This window comes from Lissotriton helveticus, chromosome 2_2, assembly GCF_964261635.1.
Source record: "Lissotriton helveticus chromosome 2_2, aLisHel1.1, whole genome shotgun sequence".
Classification (NCBI taxonomy): Eukaryota; Metazoa; Chordata; class Amphibia; order Caudata; family Salamandridae; genus Lissotriton; species Lissotriton helveticus.
In genome coordinates this window covers 306,831,368-306,852,531 of record NC_136060.1, presented here as the reverse complement: position 1 = coordinate 306,852,531, position 21,164 = coordinate 306,831,368, and the positions used below count along the sequence as shown (strand labels likewise).

Genomic DNA, 21,164 nt, shown 5'->3' with positions numbered 1-21,164 from the left:
AAACTCCTGCCCCAGCCTTTCCCCACAACCCAGCCTTACCTTACTAGTCTCCGTCCATCATATCTCAGTTGTGGCCAGCACATGTCTTTGTGCTTAGCACTGTTTTCTATCGCCACAATTTTAAACCTTACCTTTCCCCCTGTGTCACTTCTAATTTTCATTATTCTCCATGATATTGAAGGGTAGTCTTAGATTTCAGTGTCTTGTGTCGTACATCACATTTTCGGTGCCACACTTTGGCACTGCCCTTCTAAACACACAGAGGCCTCCAAACGCCTGTCAACTGGGTGCCCTGTGGCTTGAAGTTAGTAACATGGTGGTTGTTGGCATGGGAATGTTACCTGCATAGCAAAGACATGTGTACCCCTACTGTGTGTGCCCGAATGCATGTGGAACGAATATTGTGATTTTGTTTAGCTCTGGTATCCTGCTAATCTAGGGGGTACCTAACGTGTTCATGGTAATGCAAGGTGCACATAACTCAATTCATTGTGCCCATGTTTTATACTTCTGTTTGAAGCCAGCATCGTTGCTAACTGCTTCTAGAGCCATCACCTACTACTACTGTAATTCAGTCTTTGCTAGTCTTCCTGCATTACGAGTCCATGATCGCCAAAGACCTCAACTGCTGTTGTTCATTTGCTCTCAGGAGGAAGAGACCATATGATTGAAATGAAATGAAATGAAATGAAATGAAATGAAAAGGGGTTTTGTTGAGCGTGACTTCTGCCCTTAGGCGTCCAAGCGCTAAGAAAGAAGGATAGTGCCTCAGGAAGCAAAAGTTTGGAGAAGAGTTCAGTTGGTGAAGAGGAAGGTTTTAAGCTGTTTACGAAAAGATAGCAGATTGGAATTCGATCTTAGATGTACCGGGAGTGAGTTCCACAGCTTAGCCGCGTTGTACATAAAGGATCTTCCTCCTGCTCTTGACCTTTTGATCCGGGGGACTACAGCCAGAAAAGCATGGGTGGAGCGAAGTTGCTTGGTGGGGCAGTAAGGGGAGAGAAGGGAATGATTGATCTTGGGACCGGTTCTCCAGAAGGCTTGGTGGGACACGCAAAGGGCTTTACATTTTATTCTCTCCCTAACAGGGAGCCAATGTAGGGATCTCAGCCCGGAATCTATTGATGCTCTCCGTGGAATCTGAAGCAGCGTGCGTGCAGCGCAGTTCTGGACCCGCTGGAGTTTTTGCAACACATATTCCGGTGCCCCGACGTACAAGGCATTGCTGAAGTCGAGTCGGGATTGTATTAGGCCCTGTATCACAATCTGCCTGGCTTCAAAAGGCAAGAAGGGGAGGATTCTTTTGAGCATCCTGATGAGCCCAAAGCAGGTTGCAGATGTTTTAGTTGCCTGGGTATTGAGGGTTAGGGATTTGTCCAGCCAAACCCCTAGACTTTTTATATTGTCTTTTGGGGTAGGCGGTGTGCCCAAGCTGGTGGGCCATAGGTGATCGATAGTCAGCAGCGCTGGGGGACCGAGTAACATAAGCTCGGTTTTGTCCCCGTTGAGCTTCAGAGAGGACGTCGTCATCCATTTCCTGACCTCCTCCATGCAAGTCGCCAGATTGGTCTGAGTTGGGTCGCTGTTCTTCTGTGCAAGGGATACCACTAACTGGGTATCGTCCGCGTATGTGATGATCCTAATATCGTAAGGGCGGACGATCTCAGCCAGCGGTTCCATATACACCTTGAACAGCGTGGGGCTCAGCGACGAGCCCTGTGGTACCCCACAGTCCAAAGGCTTGCTAGAGGAGGAGGAGTCTCCCTCAAAGACTTGGAAGGTCCTATCACTCAGAAAGGATCCCAGCCAGACCAGAGCATCTCCGGACACTCCTAAGTTGGAAAGTCGACACAACAGGGTTTTGTGGCACACTGTGTCGAATGCGGCACTGAGATCGAGGAGGATAACTGCCACTGATCCTCCTCGATCCAGGATCCGCCTGGCTTCTTCCGTTACTGCTAGCAAAGCCGTTTCCGTCCCATGTAACCACCTACTCGATGCGAGGCATCGAGTAGGTGGTTAGACTCGAGAAATCTGGTTAGATGGAGGTTGATGTGTTTTTCCAAGATCTTACTTGCCCACGGCAGCAGGGAAATGGGGCGGTAGTTGTTGAGGTTATTAGGATCCAGGTTGGGCTTTTTCAGCAGTGCTTTCACCATAGCTTTCTTCCAGTTGAGTGGAACATTGCTCTTTATTAGGGAATTATTGAGCAGCTCCATAAGAGTGGGAAGGATGACTTGGCTGGCGGCAACCATAGTACGAGGTGGGGCTGGGTCACGGGGGGAGCCTGACTTTACTTGAAATGAAAGGAGTTCCAGAGCCTCTAGGTCTAGCTGAGGAAAATGATTCAGAGTCATTCGAGGGAGGAGCCCTGCCTCCCTTGGGGGCTGGGGAGCATCAATGAGGGGGGTCTGGAAGTGGGCTTGCGAATGTAACATAGATTTTATTTATTTTCTGGTAAAAGAATTCAGCTAGGTCGTTACAGCGCGCAGTGGGGTTGTCATTGGGAGCTGTGGGTGGGGGGAGCTTGGTTAGTCGCTTGACTATTTGATAAATCTCCCTTGGTTTTGACCTAGACATCGTTTTTGAGGGCAAGGGGCGCTCTCAGGAGGACGAGGCCATGTTATGGAGGGCAAGGGCCTCTACATTGGCTCAGCAAGAGATCTTATTTTTATCAGAATAGTTTGCCTTGTCTTCAAATGTAGTCATGCGCTTTCCCTGTGCTATATAATTCAGACAATATCTAAGGAGCATCTGTGAAATCTCCTCCCTTGACAAAAAAAGGAACTACATATGGCTCTTTACTGGGGTAAATATCTGCTCCAAGAGATCCTAAGGTAGTGAGCCGAGGCTAGGCTTACACCCCTCCCACCCCCCACGCACCTGAATAAAAATATAGTGACATCATGGGGAGCTGCGGCCACAGGCCAATAGGTCAAGGGAGCCAGGGGTTGAAGAAGTTTGGGAACCACTGCCCTAGAGCATGCACCCATTACTATCTTCACATGCACAGGGCCAGCAGAGGCCACGGTACACAAACGGTGCACTCCGTCAAATCCCTAGTTTACTTATTTTCAGCTATTGTGTTACTACTTCACATAGCATGCAAACACTACTTTGAATGTGGTACCACACTTCCACCATTGTCTATGCACAGCGTGGGTGCAGCCCTTAATGAATATGCATAAAAGGATGCATGCACATTCTGCCAATGCCAATCATGCATATGTGCGTGCAGTGCCATTTTATGGCACCTTTGGTGGAATCCATCAATAAACTGATGGAAAATGAAGTGAGGTAAAATGTTGTGTGTATTTCAAAAACGACAGACTGATCATGCGTCACCAGATTTTCGTAACTGCCTGTGATTCACATATCTCTTTAGCCAACAGTGAAAGGGAACTACCATCCTTAAAAAATCAACTTATTTGCCACCATTTTTCTGAAACATGTTTTTAGATAGAGAGAGAGAGAGAGAGAGAGAGAGAGAGAGAGAGAGAGGGAGACAGTGGAGAGGGAGAGTGGAGAGAGTGTGGAGAGAGAGAGAGTGGAGAGATAGAGTGTGGGGAGAGAGAGTGGAGAGAGAGAGGGAGACAGTGGAGAGAGAGAGTGGAGAGACAGAGATCATCTCAACACCTCTTGGGCAGATAGTCTTGTCTGGTATGCTTCAAAAGTGTTGGGTTATAGTAATGATGCCCCTTCAAAACGTCCGGAGCTTCGCTATGTTTATTCCAAAATGTGCTGTAAAATCCACCATTTGGCCTGTTAGCTTAAAATATTTCCTCAGGGGGAGATCTTCTGGACTCACCTAAAGGAGGTCGAACGTGTGAGTGTACCTAACTTGCTTGCTAAGTAGGTCTAATTTGAGAAAGGTATTCATACCACACCATTTTTAAAGTTAATCAGAGGCCATTCTTGGTATGATAACTAACTGTGAAAAGTTACCTTCATAAATAAAATGTTTCTGAAGTTCACATGCCTGCGATAAGAAGAGGTCACTGATGGGTGAAAAAGTAGTCATATTCATATGTGGTCCATTGTTTTCTCACATTTAACAAGAGATGAACTGAGGAAAATCCAAGCAAGAACATTTATTGCTGGAGGCATGGTCCTCAGGTGGATGACTAGTTCCTGTGTAGATGGTCTGTTGAAATTCATTTCTCTGGCACATGGGGTCAGACAACAGCCTTATTTCATCAGATTGGCTTGAATGAATGAATGGGTGCTTTCAGTGAAAACATATTGAACTGATGAAAATGATATAAGTGGAAACATTTTCTATCAGAGGCTAAAGCAGGAAGTGACGTTTTCAGGTTGGTTTGGTGGGTGCTTCCTGTCTTTCATATATTGCTGTGTCAATGGACCAGTGCTTTGCCGTCTGCGCCATTGAAACATATAACCTTAAATTCACTTAATTTGTTCTTCTTTTATACATGTTCTATACTGCAGGGAACAGAGATTAAAACAGGTAATCTAAACTGTAACTTAAAATAGGTACTAACGAGCAGGTACCTAGCTCTTCTTTTGGAAATATTGTAGATATTTGGAAGGTGATACAGTGGCGTATTTTAGATAGCTGACTTCAATCAATCGCAATTTCTCGCTCATCAATGCCAACTTCAAAATGAAGATATGCTTGCTTGAAGAACCAGGCTAAATATGCATTGAACATCCGAATACAAAATGGCAGTACATTTACAATGTGTGTAAATGTGCAAGAATGCAAAGGCTTTGGTGGTGCTTTCATCCCACAAGATATCAATATTAGGGGTATGATATGAGGTATTAGCTAGCCAAGAGGTGAAAAATCTATTCTACGATGGGGCATGGCCAGCCAAGATGGTCAAGCGGACATAATCCATAGAGGCTCTGCAGCAAAATATCGGAAATTTCACACAATCAAGTACACTGGAGGGAAATTATGCCCTACAGTTATTGATAAGAGCCCAGATACATTGGGGAAAATAGAAAGCAGCCTGAGAGGAGCAATTGAGGAGCGTTGGCGATAGAATCACAACGGGTTCTCAAGTCCCACGGATAACGAGACCACCTCGGTACAGGGAAAGATGGTAGAGACCCAAAGACGGTGTAACAACAGCACCCGAGTGCCCTCCAACCGACATCGGCACAGTGAAGAATGGAGTGATGAGTGTGGAGTGGCGCCCACCTCCCCCAGGTAGAGTCTCAGACCCATGGATGCGTCAGTGAAGCAGACGCGACGCCGGAGAGAAGCACTGGCCGCTGGCTCTGTGCGACCCCAGGTACAGACAGGCATCAGCACTGAGGGCATAGAGGTAATCCACCTACCGGCAGATAGTCATATCTGCGCTGAAGTGGATGAGCCCCTGGTCCATGGCGGGCCCCCGGAAGACACTTGGCAGCTGGCGCCTACCCCAAAATGGCAACCAGGTAAGACCCGATTACGACAGCAGGCATCCAAGAGCCGGTGAGTCGGTTAGAGAAAAGCGAGCAATACTACCAGCACAGAGAAATACGGCCTCCACATATTTTTTCCCAGCGCTAACTCGTGGATCCCCCATGCCTAATCTTAACATGGCACCTGTCTGGACAACCTGGAGGCAGACCCAGAAGTAATCTAGCTGGTGACTGTGGCAAACAAGGGCCTGTGGGTGGGGCTACTGCCACTGGCAGATGGGTGGAGGCAGAAAGGTCAGAAAACAACTGCATGGCCTAAGATAGCAGCAACAGTCTATGCCAAACAACGTGCAATGGGAGAGAAGGGATCAGAGCGGGAGAGAATAGGCCACTGAGACCTACTAATAAGATAACCAGCCAGATCAGAGCACACGACCTAGCACGGGTTGCCCCAGAGCCTGGGAACAGAGTCATCCTGGAAAGTATGGGGACACGGCAACCAGTATGATTCAAAGGGAAACAATCACAGTGACGCACAGAAATTCCAAACACATTGAATATCTCACAGAGCCATGACTGGGTAGAGACCTCTGAGGCAGGGATGACGCAGGGCAAGGGCGACCAGCCCAGATGACGAGGGTCCAGCCTACGACGTGGCCCGCCCTACTCCAGAGGGGATTCCTAGCAGGTACCGCCGACTCTATGCCACCCAAAAAGACTCAGACGAATAGAGTTTCCAGGTACTTCTCACCCACGGAGACTAGAGGGATGACGGCGGGAGAAAGATAGGAGGTAGGAATGGCCCTCACTAAAGAAGAACTGCTGGCCTCATTAAGAAACTTTAGGAAAGGCTTTGGAGAAGAAATCAAAGCAGGCAGGCAGGTTCCATGGAGGCCTTGCACTCCAACATACGGGGCAAACTCACTTCCCTGCAGCAGGATATTGACTCAGTAGGCACCCGCACATTAGACGTAAAATCAAAGATACAAGAGCAGGAACGCAAAGGTGACAAACACGACAAAAACGCTTCAGGAGCAATTGCATGCCAATATCCTAAAATGCGAGGACCTAGAGAACAGGTCTCGGAGGAACAATGTACGACTACGTAATTTGGAGGAAGGAGCGGAAGGAACGGACTTAGAGGCATTCATCCTAGGCCTGTTTGAAGAGGTTCTTGGCCCTGGAGGCATGACAATAAAAATAGATAGAGTCCACAGGATGGGCCCTCCAATAGCAGTAGGAAATAGAAGACTTAGGGACATGCTGGCCAAGCTACACTCCTTCAAGATGAGAAAGGCAATTATCCAGGCGGCAAGGTCAAAGGAGGAGATAACCTTTCAGGGCTTCACGCCTTCCCTGTTCCAAGATGTGGCCCAGGCGACACTGGCATGCCGGCCACAACTTTGTCAAGTCACAAAAAAACTGTGAAAGGATCATATAAAATACAGATGGACATACCCATTTGGAGTTGCTTTTTCCCTGCAAAATATACATTATAACTTCACTTCATATGCAGAAGCAGCCAAGCTCTTCGGCCTGCCACCTCTCGAGGAAATGGACGATGAAAGGCCCTCCCACAAAACAGGAGGGAAATCCGGAAAGTAGAGCGGCGGATAGCGGTGGCAAACGCAGAAAAGGTCAAAGACACAAAAGAGAAAATGACTTGGCGCAGACGAAGGTAGGCACATGATGTAAACAAAAGGGCAAATACTGACCATGTATTGAAGGAACGTTCTTCAAGGTTTAGGCCGGCCCAACAAGAAAGTCCAAGAGACTGGGACACAACTAGGTGCCACAGAAGTCTTGATGTCTAGAAGGTGTAATAAAAGTCATGTAGAGAGTAGACAAAGGAGTAATGGAAATTGGGAGGGGAGCACCTACCCACAAACTCTCCTGAAGCAATCTGGTGGAAAGTGACTTGAATATAATATCTTAAATCTCGCCATGAGTGGTTATGGACCAATACGTTTACAATAAGCTTACTATAATTTACATTCTTGGTATAAGTCACAAGATGTTGGGTCAAGTTGACCCTTAATGTTCTGTTTTAAATTGTATTTGTTGTTTTAACTATGGGTGCACGGGGTCTATCCTTTATCAAAGAGACATACATGGAGGGGAGGGAGGCACTGGTGAAGCGACAGCGGGGGACCAGGGAAGGGGAAGGGAACACCAAAGGGCTAGGCAGGTAGCAGCACCCCTGAAGCTAAACAGTATTAGCTAAGTTAAAATGGTGCTCACACTATTCATGTGGAATATGAAGTGGCTTAATTCCCCCTCCAAGCATCAAAACTTTGAAAATACCTCCTAGATCAAAGGCAACATATCATAGCATTACAGGAAAAACTGTTAAAAGTTACTCAACTTATTAGTGACATGCTCTGTTCACTAGGTGCTAAGATCCAAGTCTCACTTGAGACATACAAGTTCTTAAAACATAAATCAAAAATTAAATCATGTTTATAACATTATTTCATGTTAATGTATCATTCTTCATTACATATTGATACATCAATCACTTTATAAAAATTTCACAGTTTATATTCATAGATAATTACACACTTTCAATCATCAGCAGTGTGACTACATATGTTTAGGTACATAAACAGTAAAACAAACATTCATATTTGTGCCTGATGCATTTCGGGACATTGGAGTCCCTTCCTCAGGGGCCAACCTACACAGTAAGCATACTGTTACCATTCATAATTGACAACTTAAATGCATTATATACACAAATACGTCAATTCCCAACACACCACACTAACATGGTGCTTATAACTACTAAGAATGGTGTGCTTCAAGAGCAATCATGCAACTATTAATATACAGATCTAAACGTAATTCATGAGTAAAATAATGTCCTTAAGTGAATATATCCCATTGGACTTCACTCTGTATCTGATTAAAAACGTGTCATCACCCCTATAAGTGCTTATCCAAAAGTAGATAGAGAAAATGGTGATAAAACCAATGATGATACACCCAGTGTGTGCATATACCAATGACTGATACCTCTTGAGGGATGTGCACTCGCAGTGTAATCGGATAGATGAACCTATATAAAAGAATAAAACCAATTCAGAGCCATGCTACCCGATATGTCTGAACAACCAGTGCATGGCTATGTAATAACCATGCTCACCTGTACACTCAAACTTCCCGTAAGGAACAGTTGCGGTGTTTAGCGCTGCAAAAGAGACCAACATAACAGAAGAGAAATCAACCGGCCCAAAATGCCAAACAAATAGTACTAAGTGATGAGGTTTGCATGCTCCACTTACCCTAATAGTCCAAACACCGTGGATGTTTCTCCCGTGCTGCCAAGAACTCCCGGTCCTATACCAAAAAAATTAATATGTACTAAGTTACCATCAGTAAGTGACCAACTCCACGCTCTGGTATGCAAGTGAATGCAGCCAAAAGGTGCACTTACTTAAATAGTATACTCCACTGCTCTCCCGCCGGCTAAACAACACAATATCCTAGTTAGGACTGGGCGCCAAAATATTACCTAAGGCCCTAGAGTGGCCCGGTCCGACACTTACCGAAATGTGACACTCTGATTCTTCTGAATTAATTCTGATCATTTTCATGGTGCTGAACTCGGTGTTCGTTCCCAGTAAACACGACCGGCTAGAGACATGGAAATGGGACTATCGCCATTCTGAAGCAGGAGCCATCTTAACACTGTCAAATCTGCAGAAATTGCCCAAACTGCCGTGTCATCAGTCTAGTTCCCCACAAGCGATTAAAAGGATCATCAATCAATCAAAGAGGGAAACTAATGGTACAAGAGAAAAATGTCAACGACATCTTCAAACAAAAACCCTTGTTTGGATACATGAGGGACATGAATTTAAGAACCATATTGGCATACCAAGCAGCCAGTCATCCAAACCAACATGCGAGGTACCATGAAGTGTAACAACTATATCCCTGCAGCAATGTAATAACAGGGAATATACTAACCCATCCTTCAACAGGCAAGAAAATACGGTTATATCATTCGAGTGACTGCAACACCAACAATGTTGTTTATTGCATTAAATGCCCATGTGGAAAAGCCTATGTTGGCAAGACGGAGCGGAAACTAATAGTGCGGATCACGGAACCAGAGAGCAAAATACAGACAAAAAGTACAACATCTAGTTTAGCTCTTCATTGGGAGGAGACTAAACACAATATATCACAGCTTAGATTTCAGCTAGTGGAAAGGTTAATACCATGACCCGGAATCGACATCACCAAAACGCTGCTTTGCAGAGAAGTTTTTTGGATAAAAAGTCTTGGAACAATGATGCCATCAGGTCTTAATGATCGCCTGAATATGAGCTGTTTTCTATAAATCACTTAACACATATTCTAAAATTTATGAGCCCAACATAGATGCCCTTAGAGTACATATAACGGGACCGTTGTGGCATTCCCCTACGAATGAAGGTGGGGGGTATTACAGATCCACTCTGGTGATGGGATTAGCGCAACACAATTTTCTTTTCCTTTTCTTTTCTTCTATCTTCATTTATTTTTATTCTTAGGGGCATCTTGCATGTCCAGCTCCATAAGGATCTAGTATCATAGGGCTTCTGCACAGTTAATATGTTAGTTGTAACCATTGGGATTCACAGATCCAACCGTGATACCAATTATTGTTGACGGTTAGTGGAGGCCTATATCCACGCAAATATGGTTAGGGTGCCTTATGACATTCCGTATCTCTCTACTGTTATTATTAGTTTTTGTTAACTCTTTTATTCAGGATTATCCACTATGTGATTATTACTTACCTAACAGGGACCGCTATAGAGCTAGTTATTAGGTCTTAAGAAATATTAATAGTGGTATGGGACACTGTGAACACGATACGATATCAGGACATCAGACTGAGACGCAGCAGTTTGGGCAATTTCAGCAGAGTTAACAGTGTTAAGATGGCGCCTGCTTCAGAATGGCGATAGTCCCATTTCTATGTTTTTAGCCGGTCACGTTTATTGGGAACGAACACTGAGTTCAGCACCATGGACATTATCAGAATCCATTCAGAAGAATAAGAGTATCACATTTCGGTAAGTGTCGGACCGGGCCACTCTGAGGGCTTAGGTAATATTTTGGATTATCTTATTGAAGCGCCCAGTTTAACTAGGATATTGTGTTGTTTACAGGCTCGACTGTATCTATATAAGCCGACGGGAGAGCAGTGGAGTATGCTATTTAAGTAAGTGCGCCTTTTGGCTGCATTCACTTACATAACAGAATGTGGAGTTGGTCACTTACAGGTGGTAACTTAGTAAATATTATTAATTTTTTTGGTATAGGACCGGGAGTTCTTGGCAGCACTGGAGAAAGATCCACGGTGTTTGGACTATTGGGGTAAGCGGAGCATGCGAAACTCATCACTTAGTACTAATTGTTTGGCATTTTGGGCCGATTGATTTCTCTTCTGTCATGTTGGTCTCTTTTGCAGCACTTTACACAGCATCTGTTCCTTACGGGAAGTTTGAGTGCACAGGTGCGCGTGGTTATTACATAGCCATGCAATGGTTGTTCTTACGTATCGGGTAGCATGACTCTGAATTGGTTTTATTCTTTTATAAAGGTTCATCTGTCCGTTTACACCGCGAGTGCACATCCCTCAAGAGGGCATAGGCACACACTAGGTGTATCATCATTGGTTTTATCACCATTTTCTCTATCTACTTTTGGCTATGCACTTATAGGGGTGATGACACATTTTATTCAGATACAGAGTGAAGTCCAATGGGATATATTCACTTAAGTACATTATTATACTCATGAATTATGTTTAGATCTGTATATTAATAGTTGCCTGATTGCTCTTGAAGCACACCATTCTTTGAAGTTATAAGCACCATGTTAGTGTGGTCTTTTGGGAATTGATGTCTTCGTGTATATAATGCATTTAAGTTGTGAACTATGAATGGTAACAATATGCTTTCTTCATAGGTTACCCCTGAGGAAGGGACTCCAATGTCCCGAAATGCATCCGGCACAAATATGAATGTTTGTATTACTGTGTATGTACCTAAATATATGTAATCACACTGCTGATGATTGAAAGTGTGTAATCATCTATGAATACAAACTGTGAAATTTAAAAAAGTGATTGATGTATTAGTATGTAATGAAGAATGATACATTAACATGAAATAATGTTATAAATATGGTTTAATTTTGATTTATATTTTAAGAATTTGTAAGTCTCAAGTGAGACTTGGGTCTTAGCACCTAGTGAACAGCGTACGGCACTAACAAGTTGACTAATTTGTAACAGTTTCTCATTATCTTACACTTGGTCTGCCAGCAAGTGTAGTGCTGTAGCACCTTTTTTCTGTATCAACCCTGATAAAAGTGAAGCGCTCCTCCAACACCCAAAAAATCAAGGTGCTTTACAGGAAACTCATATAAGAAGAACAGAGGAACATCGGCTGTAACACAAGGCCTATCCCCTTGCTTATTGCCCATCAGCAAAAACTAAACATAACGAAGTGGTTCTACTTTTCCAAAGCTCCCTGAAGTTTCCACCAGAAGGAAGTAAATTGGATAAAGAGGGTTGGATAATCATGGTCAAGGGTTGGCTACACCCGGTGCCTATGTACCTTTGTCTCTCTCTCTACGTACCCAACGCCAACCTAGCCTCATTCATATCTACGGTCTTATCCTGGCTGGTGGGGCTTGCTTATGGGGACATTTTTTCGATTGGAAGACTTTAACCTGACATGGGACACAGGAATTGATAGTCCCACAGGGCAGCATCAAGCACGTTTCCCAAGCCTTGAAAAAGGAGCTCTAATATTTGAGCCTAATAGATTTATGGTGCATGCTACACACAACACAAAGGGACTACACCTTCTTTTCTCACACACATTGGTCTTACTCAAGCATTTACCATATGTTTGTGAGCAAAAACCTGACTCCAACACTTCAGGGTGCCTCCATACATCCCAACACTATGTCTAACCACGCCCCAGTGATACTGACACTAGCATGGGATGCTGCCCCCCCAAAATACAAACACTGTTTTTTCCAGCAGCTAACACAAGGGATCACCTGCTGCCTGATGAATGGTGCATGTCTAATAAGGCCTAATTCCTTTTAAAAGATCTTAAGGACACCTTGTAAGCTATCAACCGAGATGCCTTTAAGGGAACACTCAGAGGCCAGTGTATAGCAGTTAACCCGGAGTTGATTAGGCGAAGGACCCAGGAGAGATTAGAGTTAGAGAAAGAATTGAAAAAAGCAAAACAGGATCCTATTCTCAGCCTACGAAGAAAAGTCACAGCCCTTAGGGGCAAAATGAATGCCATACACAACAACAGATGTAAATGAAACAATTGATGGACGAGATGCTGGACAATGCAAACATTCACCCCTGGGTTTAATCCATAATTATTTTGCTCACCACACCACCCCAGTTTGGACCCAGCCATATGCAAATCAGTCCTGACCCTGTTCCTTGTCGGAACAGTCCAGCTCGAACTGCCAAGTCAGGTCCTCCCTGGACCGGAAACATGCATCCTGGGACCAGTTTCAGGGCATCACCCATCATCAACCAGGCTAGCTTGAATCAAGTGGTTTAGTGAGCATGGGAGCCACGTCTGGGCATACCCTTCCCACTTAGGGAAACATATGTAAAAGAAATATTTGATGGACGGAATGCTGGGCAATGCAAACATTCACCCCCAGGAACAAGGATCTGGGTTTAATCCATCATTATTTTGCTCATCACACCACCCCAGTTTGGACCCTGCCATATGCAAATCAGTCTTGTCCCTGTTCCTTGTGGGAACAGTCCAGCCCATACAGCCAAGCCAGGTCCTCCCTGGACTGAAAGCAAGCATTATGTGACCGGTTTCAGGGCATCACCCTTCATCAGCCAGGCTAGATTGAATTCAGTGGTGTAGTGAGCAGGGGACCACATCTGGGCATATTCTTCCCACTTAGGGCAACATATGTAAAAGAAAAAGTTGATGGACGGAATGCTGTACAATGCAACCAATCACACTCAGTCTCAAGGATCTGGGTTTAATCCATCATTCTTTTGCTCACAACACAACCCCAGTTTGGACCCAGCCATATGCAAATCAGTCGTGAACCTGTTCCTTGTGGTAACAGTCCAGCCCGACCTGCCAAGCCATGTCCTCCCTGGACCGGAAACAAGCATCCTGAGACCGGTTTCAGGGCATCACCCTTCATCAGCCAGGCTAGCTTGAATCAAGTGGTGTAATGAGCATGGGACCCATGTCTGGGCATACCCTTCCAACTTAGGGCAACATATGTAAAATAAACAATTGATGGACAGTATGCTGGACAATGCAAACATTCACCCCCAGTCACAATGATCTGGGTTTAATCCATCATTCTTTTGCTCACTACACCTCCCCAGTTTAGACCCAGCCGTATGCAAATAATTCTTGACTTTGTTCCTTGCAGAAACAGTCCAGCCCAAACTGCCAAGCCAGGTCCTTCCTGGACCAGAAACACGCATCCTGGGACCGGTTTCAGGGCATTACTCTTCATCAGCAAGGCTAGCTTGAATCCAGTGGTGTAGTGAGCACGGAACCCAAATCTGGGCATACCCCAGCTAGTTACTTCAAGCTAGTAAGCTTTACAGTTTTTTAATGGTGAGAATTGTATTTTTATTATCACAGGGGTTCAGTGGGCACTTGTAACAACACTATGCACTGAGAGTTCATTTACACTTAGTTTTTACTGTCCTTCTCCTTTTCTTCAGTTGTTTGAGATTCTCACGATAGAACACACACTTTCTTTTCTTGTATGGAGAGAAAGTAACTGATGATGATAAGTGGGTGTGCTAGTGAGTACCAGTCAGCAACCCCCTTGGTGTTACGACTGTGAGGTGCTTTTTCTCCTTTCTCACACTTTTTCCTCTTTGGGTGGGAGTGGTTCTATGATGGTAGTTTGACATTTCTGTTGTAAATTGACACACCATGACACTTTGAAGAGCGATAGGGATCGCTCTTGAGAGGGAGTTAAAAAATATGGGCAACCCCTCCAGTGTCGAGTTTGCAGTACTAGGTGTGCAAATCTAGTCGGGCCTATCGTCGTTTACAGTGCGCTGAGCGGGGGGCTGCCTGGCTTTTTCTCCCCCTATAGCTCCAATTGTGTTGATGTGATAAATATAACACCAAATAATGGACCAATCTTAATGAAGGCCAAAGATTCGTTGAGATGTCCTGGCCAGTCAATCAGGAATATGTTCACTAGGTTTCTTTTGCTATAGGAAGTGCACTTACTAGTTACTTTAACAAATAGTCCAGAAGCTGCAATACAGGTAGTCCTTTAAACCCTTTAAACGTCTGTAAAAGTGTTTTCTCCCTACCCTAAAGAAATTCCATTTGAATATAAACAATGCCCAACTAAGCCGCTAACATGTCCCTAAGTGAGGTGGCTAGAATATAAAAGTTGTTTTCCCAAATATGCTGCCAACTGTCCCAGCACAATGTTCAGTGAGGCCTTGTGGGCAGACCATTTAAAGATAAGTTTTTCACCTACCTACGCTCATATGATATGCAAAATGTATGTTTTGAATGCTGATTTAACTGCGTCAGTGGTTCTTTCATCTTGACTCCTGTGGAACCCATTGAATCATCACTGGAGTCCTGGGACTCCCTACTGAGTTGTTTGTGGATGCCAAGGATCCCAGGTGTATGCAATTGCTCTTATTTGAACCTCAGAACAGTACACTAAAACACAAAAATAGGTATACACCAAATGCATTTTCAAATATTGCAGTATTTTGTGTAATTCACAATCAAATATAGAAAACGTTTTCCAGTTTGAAATGTTGCTTCTTTATTCATATATACTTTATTCATTTTAATTTATCAGTTTGAATATGATTTAATTTTGTACAACAATTGTGTACCACATGTTAGGAACCACTGAACTACACCATTTCAGATATTAGAAGAAAGAAACCTCTGTCCCTTGAATGCGCAACTACTTCTGTCTCTATCATTTAATTGTGTTAAGTTTCCATGTATTCTAACAGTGTACGTTTTACATCAAAACAGGTAATAGTTCTGGCAACCGACCAATATGTCTACAAATCAAGGGGTTCCATGGACGAGAGGCCCAATAGAAGACACTTATGACTCAGGTAATATATATATCCCATATTATGCACCTGGAGCAACAAAACACCATAAAATGGAAATGCATGGTCTTCCAGTAATTTGCATGTTGCATGTTATAATTGATGGGCAAACGTTTCCCCGCAGACTGTGTATCAAACTCTAATAAGCATATCACCAATGTAAATTCTGAAATAAATGCATGCACTGCTAACCTTTCTAAATTGGAATGAGCCTCTAAAAACACATTTTTAAAGGATAACCAAACTTTAAACTTGAAGAGAAACTTGCAGGGTACCTCTAAAGGAGCCCTAATGAGAAAAAGCCAATTGAGCAGTCACAGCCTTGCCATAAACAATGAAACCTTATGCACAATTTGTCACACATTAATCGAACTACCTCAGCTAAGTTCACAATTACGACACTGTGTATTATATGCTTCCTCATTAGATGCAGTGGTGCTGAAATGATTTCAGACTCGGGTGCTCCCATCAATCTTATCTGAATTCATAGGGATTGTGAAAAACTCAAGCATTACACAAGTGTAGCAAATGAGCCATGCGCATTCAGCAAAAGAGAGGTATGGATGTGGTATGTAGCTGGTGGCGCATTTTGGAGCACACTGTTGTGAATACATTATTAAAGCATGGTGCAATAGCGCATTTTCAGAACATTTCCCATTGAAATGGCCATTAAATTTGCATAGGCATACATTTTTTACTGAAATCACAACAGATGCTTGAATTTATAGAGTCGTTCCAAATGACTCTATCATGTTATGTTTATAGTGCTCCATATAAATGTAAGGCATCCAAAGGATATTGGAGAAGACTCCTTACCCACAACCTATCGTGGCATGCTTCATCATAGGTGTCTTCTCCACGCCAGAGAAGGTGAATACCACTCTGCCCTACTCAACCAAATTGTTTTTCTGGACATAAGCAGGGATCCAGTATTAAAATTATCTAAGGGTAAACCCCATAAAATTATTTTTCTAAGAGGTTACCCTCGAAATTTAAGAATATTTCGAAAGAACAGCCCACCCCACCCACTTCCAAACCCGAACCGCTCTCTAACAACCTTAGCGCCTGGAACCCAATCATCACTGAAGACACCGTCCGACTAATGAACTCCATCCATTCAGGTTCGCCAACCGACCCCTGTCCTCACCACATCTTCAACAAAGCAGACTCCATCATCGCACCCCATCTCCGTGATGTCATCAACTGCTCCTTCAACTCCGCTACCTTCCCAGAAAGCTGGAAACACGCCGAACTCAGTGCCCTCCTGAAGAAACCCACAGCTGACCCCTCTGAACTTAAGAACTACCGCCCCATTTCCTTCCTCCCATTCCCTGCCAAAGTCATTGAGAAAGCCGTCAATAGCCAGCTCGCTGCCTTCCTCGAATCCAACAACTCCCTCGACCACTCACAGTCCGGCTTTAGAGCCAAACACAGCACAGAAACCGCCCTCATTGCAGCGACCGATGACATCCGAACGCTACTGGACAAAGGAGAAACAGTTGCCCTCATCCTACTCGACCTCTCCGCCGCCTTCGACACAGTCTGTCATAGCACCCTCATACAACGCCTCAGCAACGTCGGAATACAAGGAAAAGCCTTGGACTGGATCATCTCGTTCCTCGCCGGGAGAACCCAGAGAGTCCGACTCCCCCCATTCAAATCTGAGTCCACCGAAGTCATCTGCGGAGTACCACAAGGATCATCTCTCAGTCCCACCCTCTTCAACGTTTACATGAGCCCCCTCGCATCCATCGCATGACAACACAACCTTAACATCATCTCCTACGCTGACGACACCCAGCTGATCCTTTCCCTCACCAAAGACCCTAACACCGCCAAAACCAATCTTCATGAAGGCATGAAAGAAGTAGCCGAATGGATGAAAAACAGCCGCCTAAAACTTAACTCAGACAAAGTGGAAGTTCTCACCCTAGGATCTTCACCTTCTGCCTGGGACGACTCTTGGTGGCCATCGGCCCTGGGCACAGCACCCATACCCACAGACCACGCACGCAACCTGGGCTTCATCCTAGAATCCTCCCTCTCGATGACCAGACAAGTTAACGCCGTCTCATCCTCTTGCTTTAACGTACTCCGTATGCTCAAAAAAATCTTCCGTTGGATCCCCACCGAAACAAGAAAGACGGTCACCCACGCATTGGTCACTAGCCGACTGGACTATGGAAACACCCTCTACGCCGGAACCACAGCCAAATTACAGAAAAAACTCCAACGCATCCAAAACGCATCTGCCAGGCTCATATTGGACATCCCTCGCCAAGCTCACATTACCGGCCACCTGAAAGACCTCCACTGGCTTCCCGTCAACAAGAGAATAACGTTCCGTCTCCTCACCCACGCTCACAAGGCCCTCCACAAACTAGGACCCGAATGCCTCAACACACGACTGTCCTTCTACACAGCCAACCCGCCAACTAAGATCCTCCAACCAAGTGCTTGCCGCAGTCCCGCGCATCCACAGATCCACCATGGGAGGAAGATCCTTCTCCTACCTGGCGGCCAAGACCTGGAACTCTCTCCCCACTCACCTCCGCCTCACACAGAACCACATTTCCTTCAGAAAGGAACTTAAAACCTGGCTATTCGATAAATAATGCACCCCCTCCCATAAGCGCCTTGAGACCCTCTGGGTGAGTACTGCGCTATACAAATTTCTGAACTTGAACTTGAACTTGATGTGATTGAAAATGAGTATAAGAGGGAATTTAGGTGAAGTACAATGATTCATCCTTCTTATTTCTTTGCCAACATGCTTTGACCAGTTTCATAAGCCCATCTGGTCCATGGTCTTTTGCAGGGCCTAGCTATTCTCGGCCTACTTACTGCCTGCATGCCATGCAAGGAAATGAGGTGAAAGGCTCCTATACTTGTCTTTTGTTGTCCTTTTTGTATACCCAACTAAAAAAGAGACTGAATTCATTAATTCAGCCAATTCAGGGAATTCAGACAAAACTACTGTGCGCAATGATGTGTTTTTCCTATACCAAACTAATTATAGCCTCACCGCCACTGGTCACTGCAAACAAACAAGGTGCTTGCCTTGTGCTCATTTCATAACACTGTAAGACATAAGCTTCGTGCCAAGCCAGAATGACAAGATTCTCACACATGCCTTTGGTTGCATGCCGCAATGCGGCTTGTCCCCAATATCTTTTGGATACCTCAAGTTTAGAGTGAAAACATGACATAGTCATTTGGAGTGACTCTGTTGATTTAAGTACCTGTTGTGTATAATGTGTTGTGGTGTCGGCCAGTGGGGTGGGAGTGGCACGGGTTTCTGTGAAAAGGTGGGTGGTCCTATGTTGCAGGTTAACCAACATCAGTGGGAAATGAATGGTCCTGCTTTGTAACAAGGCGATGCGAGGTAGCAGTTGTTGCGGCATACGGGGTCCAGGGCTCAGAGGTCTGCAGTGAAGTACCTGTAGGTGTCCAGAGGGCAAGGGTTCCTGTTGCTGGGCGCGTCCGAACACTGTTGGGTGCAAATGGGCTTGCTTTTGGCATGTCTTCGGCACACCCGCAGTACGCGTCTGCTGCATGGCCATGCTGTGGCCTCCGTAAGAAGGTCCTGGGAGGGGCACTGGGATGGCAGGCAAGGGCAAGGGGTGGTGGGAAATACTTGAGAAAAATGGCACAGAAACTGCCAAGTGCTGGCAGGCACCAACCAAGGAATGGCAGGGGAAATAAAATAAAATAAAGTTAAGATCAGAAGCTGAGTGATGGAGCAGGCTGCCTGGCAATGACCCTCTCAGGGCAGGGACAGCATTAGCAGCAGTGCAACGGAAGGCGGCACTGATTGCAGCGAGGGGGGAGCTGGTGATATATAATCTGATTTAAAATTTCTAAAGCGCACAATTGAGCTCAGGCGTCTTGGCTCTAGCATAATCCTTGATAGTTTCTGTTAGGGAGCAAGGACCAGATCCATTCCAATGTGCATCATGCTCGATGGTTGAGGAAAATCAAGACTGAATTCTTGTTTTAGGCAAGGAACAGGAGAACCTTTTCACCAATGTTTTCCAGGGCAAATTCTGTTTCCCTTCCAGGAAGGGGCACTGATTCCTTGCTGTGAATTGTAAGACTTTGTTCAATGTACTCTTGTACATGTCTTCTAACTTTCATTTCTTGCCAACATCTTGCTGGGAAACGATAGGCTTTATGATTGTTGTGAGAAAGGGGAAGATTTTCTTCATACATGCAACTGTGCAGGGTTCAACTGTTATTTTGAATGGTTTTGTCCTTTGGGCGACCCTAAATACTTGCCCTTTAGCCACAATTTGAAAGGAGGTAAAAGAAGATTAAATCAGAGCAGGGTCACAAGAAAATAAAGGCTGTTTCTGGAGAGAGATTTTGCCTTGTACTACAGTCATGAGTTCCTCCTTTCCTCCTTTAACTCAATGCTCCCTTCCTTGATTTCCACACCACTCCACATGAACTCGACAAACTCTTCTGCACCCCCATACCTGAATCTCACAATAGCTATCTCGGTTCACTCTGCACTCTTCAGTCTATTGCATGCCACCTGCCTGCTACAATCTTTCTTACTACCTCTTAAATGTCAACTCATTGGCTAAATACTCGTCTGAGATCCACAAATTAATTATAGACTTAAACATTAATATTTTCTTTATCACAGAGACGCGGTTCCTTGATAATTTGTCCCTATAACAGCCATCACAAACAAGGCAGTGACAGTGCTATTATCAATAAGCAATTAATTTCTATCAAAGATCTTCCTTTATCCCTGATCTCCATTGTTGAAAACTTATTCTTGCTTAATAAATCATCTATTTCGTTTACTTGGGCTCTCGTCCATTGTCCCCTAAGGTCTGACTCCAACTTTAGCTCATCAATTTGTTGATCCCTATTTGTCCTCTGTAAATGTAAACATTGTCCACCTGTTGATGGTTGTTCTGGATTTCTTTCTAGAACACGGCCCAGAAATGGGTTTTCTAGTCCCTCTGGCACTTAAGACTCAAACTATATGCACTCGAGAGCCACAGTACCCAGTGGACTGCATCCACACTGCAACTTACTCAGCATTACTTGACTGAGGTGCATTTTAGAGACTGATCATCCTGTGAAATGTCATAGGGATAGTTAGTGGAACTCAAACTCTGTTTCATAATGAATGGGCATCCTCAAGAACACGAGGAAACTTGGTGTATATATTATTGAAATCGAAATCCTATTCCAATGCACACAATACGATCAGTACGTTTTATATAACATAAGCAAGGTAGTGGCAATGATACTTGTTAGGAGGCAGCTCAACAAAAAATATTGTAACAGCATGGGATTATCATAAAGCTCCTTTATATTAACACCCTCAACCTCTCCCCTTCCCTAGGCTACCTAAGTGCAACTTAGGTCCAAAGGTGGCCTTTCATAGATGGTTCTCACCGGCATACTTTTCCTGAACAATGGAAATAATGTTCAGTAACGACAAGGCAGCTGCTGCTCTTGTCTATGTGTCAAAATGCCTATGTCCTCAAGTTGGCAGATAAGCAGAGTGGAGGCCATGACGTGCTTTCTCATGAGCCTTCAGCAAGGAAAGGTGTTTATGGGTATCCCTGGACTGAATTTTCTCTGTAATGAATAAAAATGCTTTGTTCCAGTTTATATATTCTAT

General features: G+C 44.5%; 1 protein-coding gene across 2 annotated transcripts in view; it reads left to right on the top strand.

Moving 5' to 3' along the window:
- LOC144821810 (uncharacterized) overlaps positions 1-21,164 on the top strand; it is a 336,838-nt gene that overhangs the window by 122,792 nt on the left and 192,882 nt on the right. For both annotated transcript variants that reach the window (XM_078678984.1, XM_078678985.1), the window contains exon 2: positions 15,435-15,520. In XM_078678984.1, coding sequence (XP_078535110.1) covers positions 15,460-15,520 — 61 coding nt within the window. In that variant the 5' untranslated portion in view covers positions 15,435-15,459. The remainder of the gene's footprint in view (positions 1-15,434; positions 15,521-21,164) is intronic.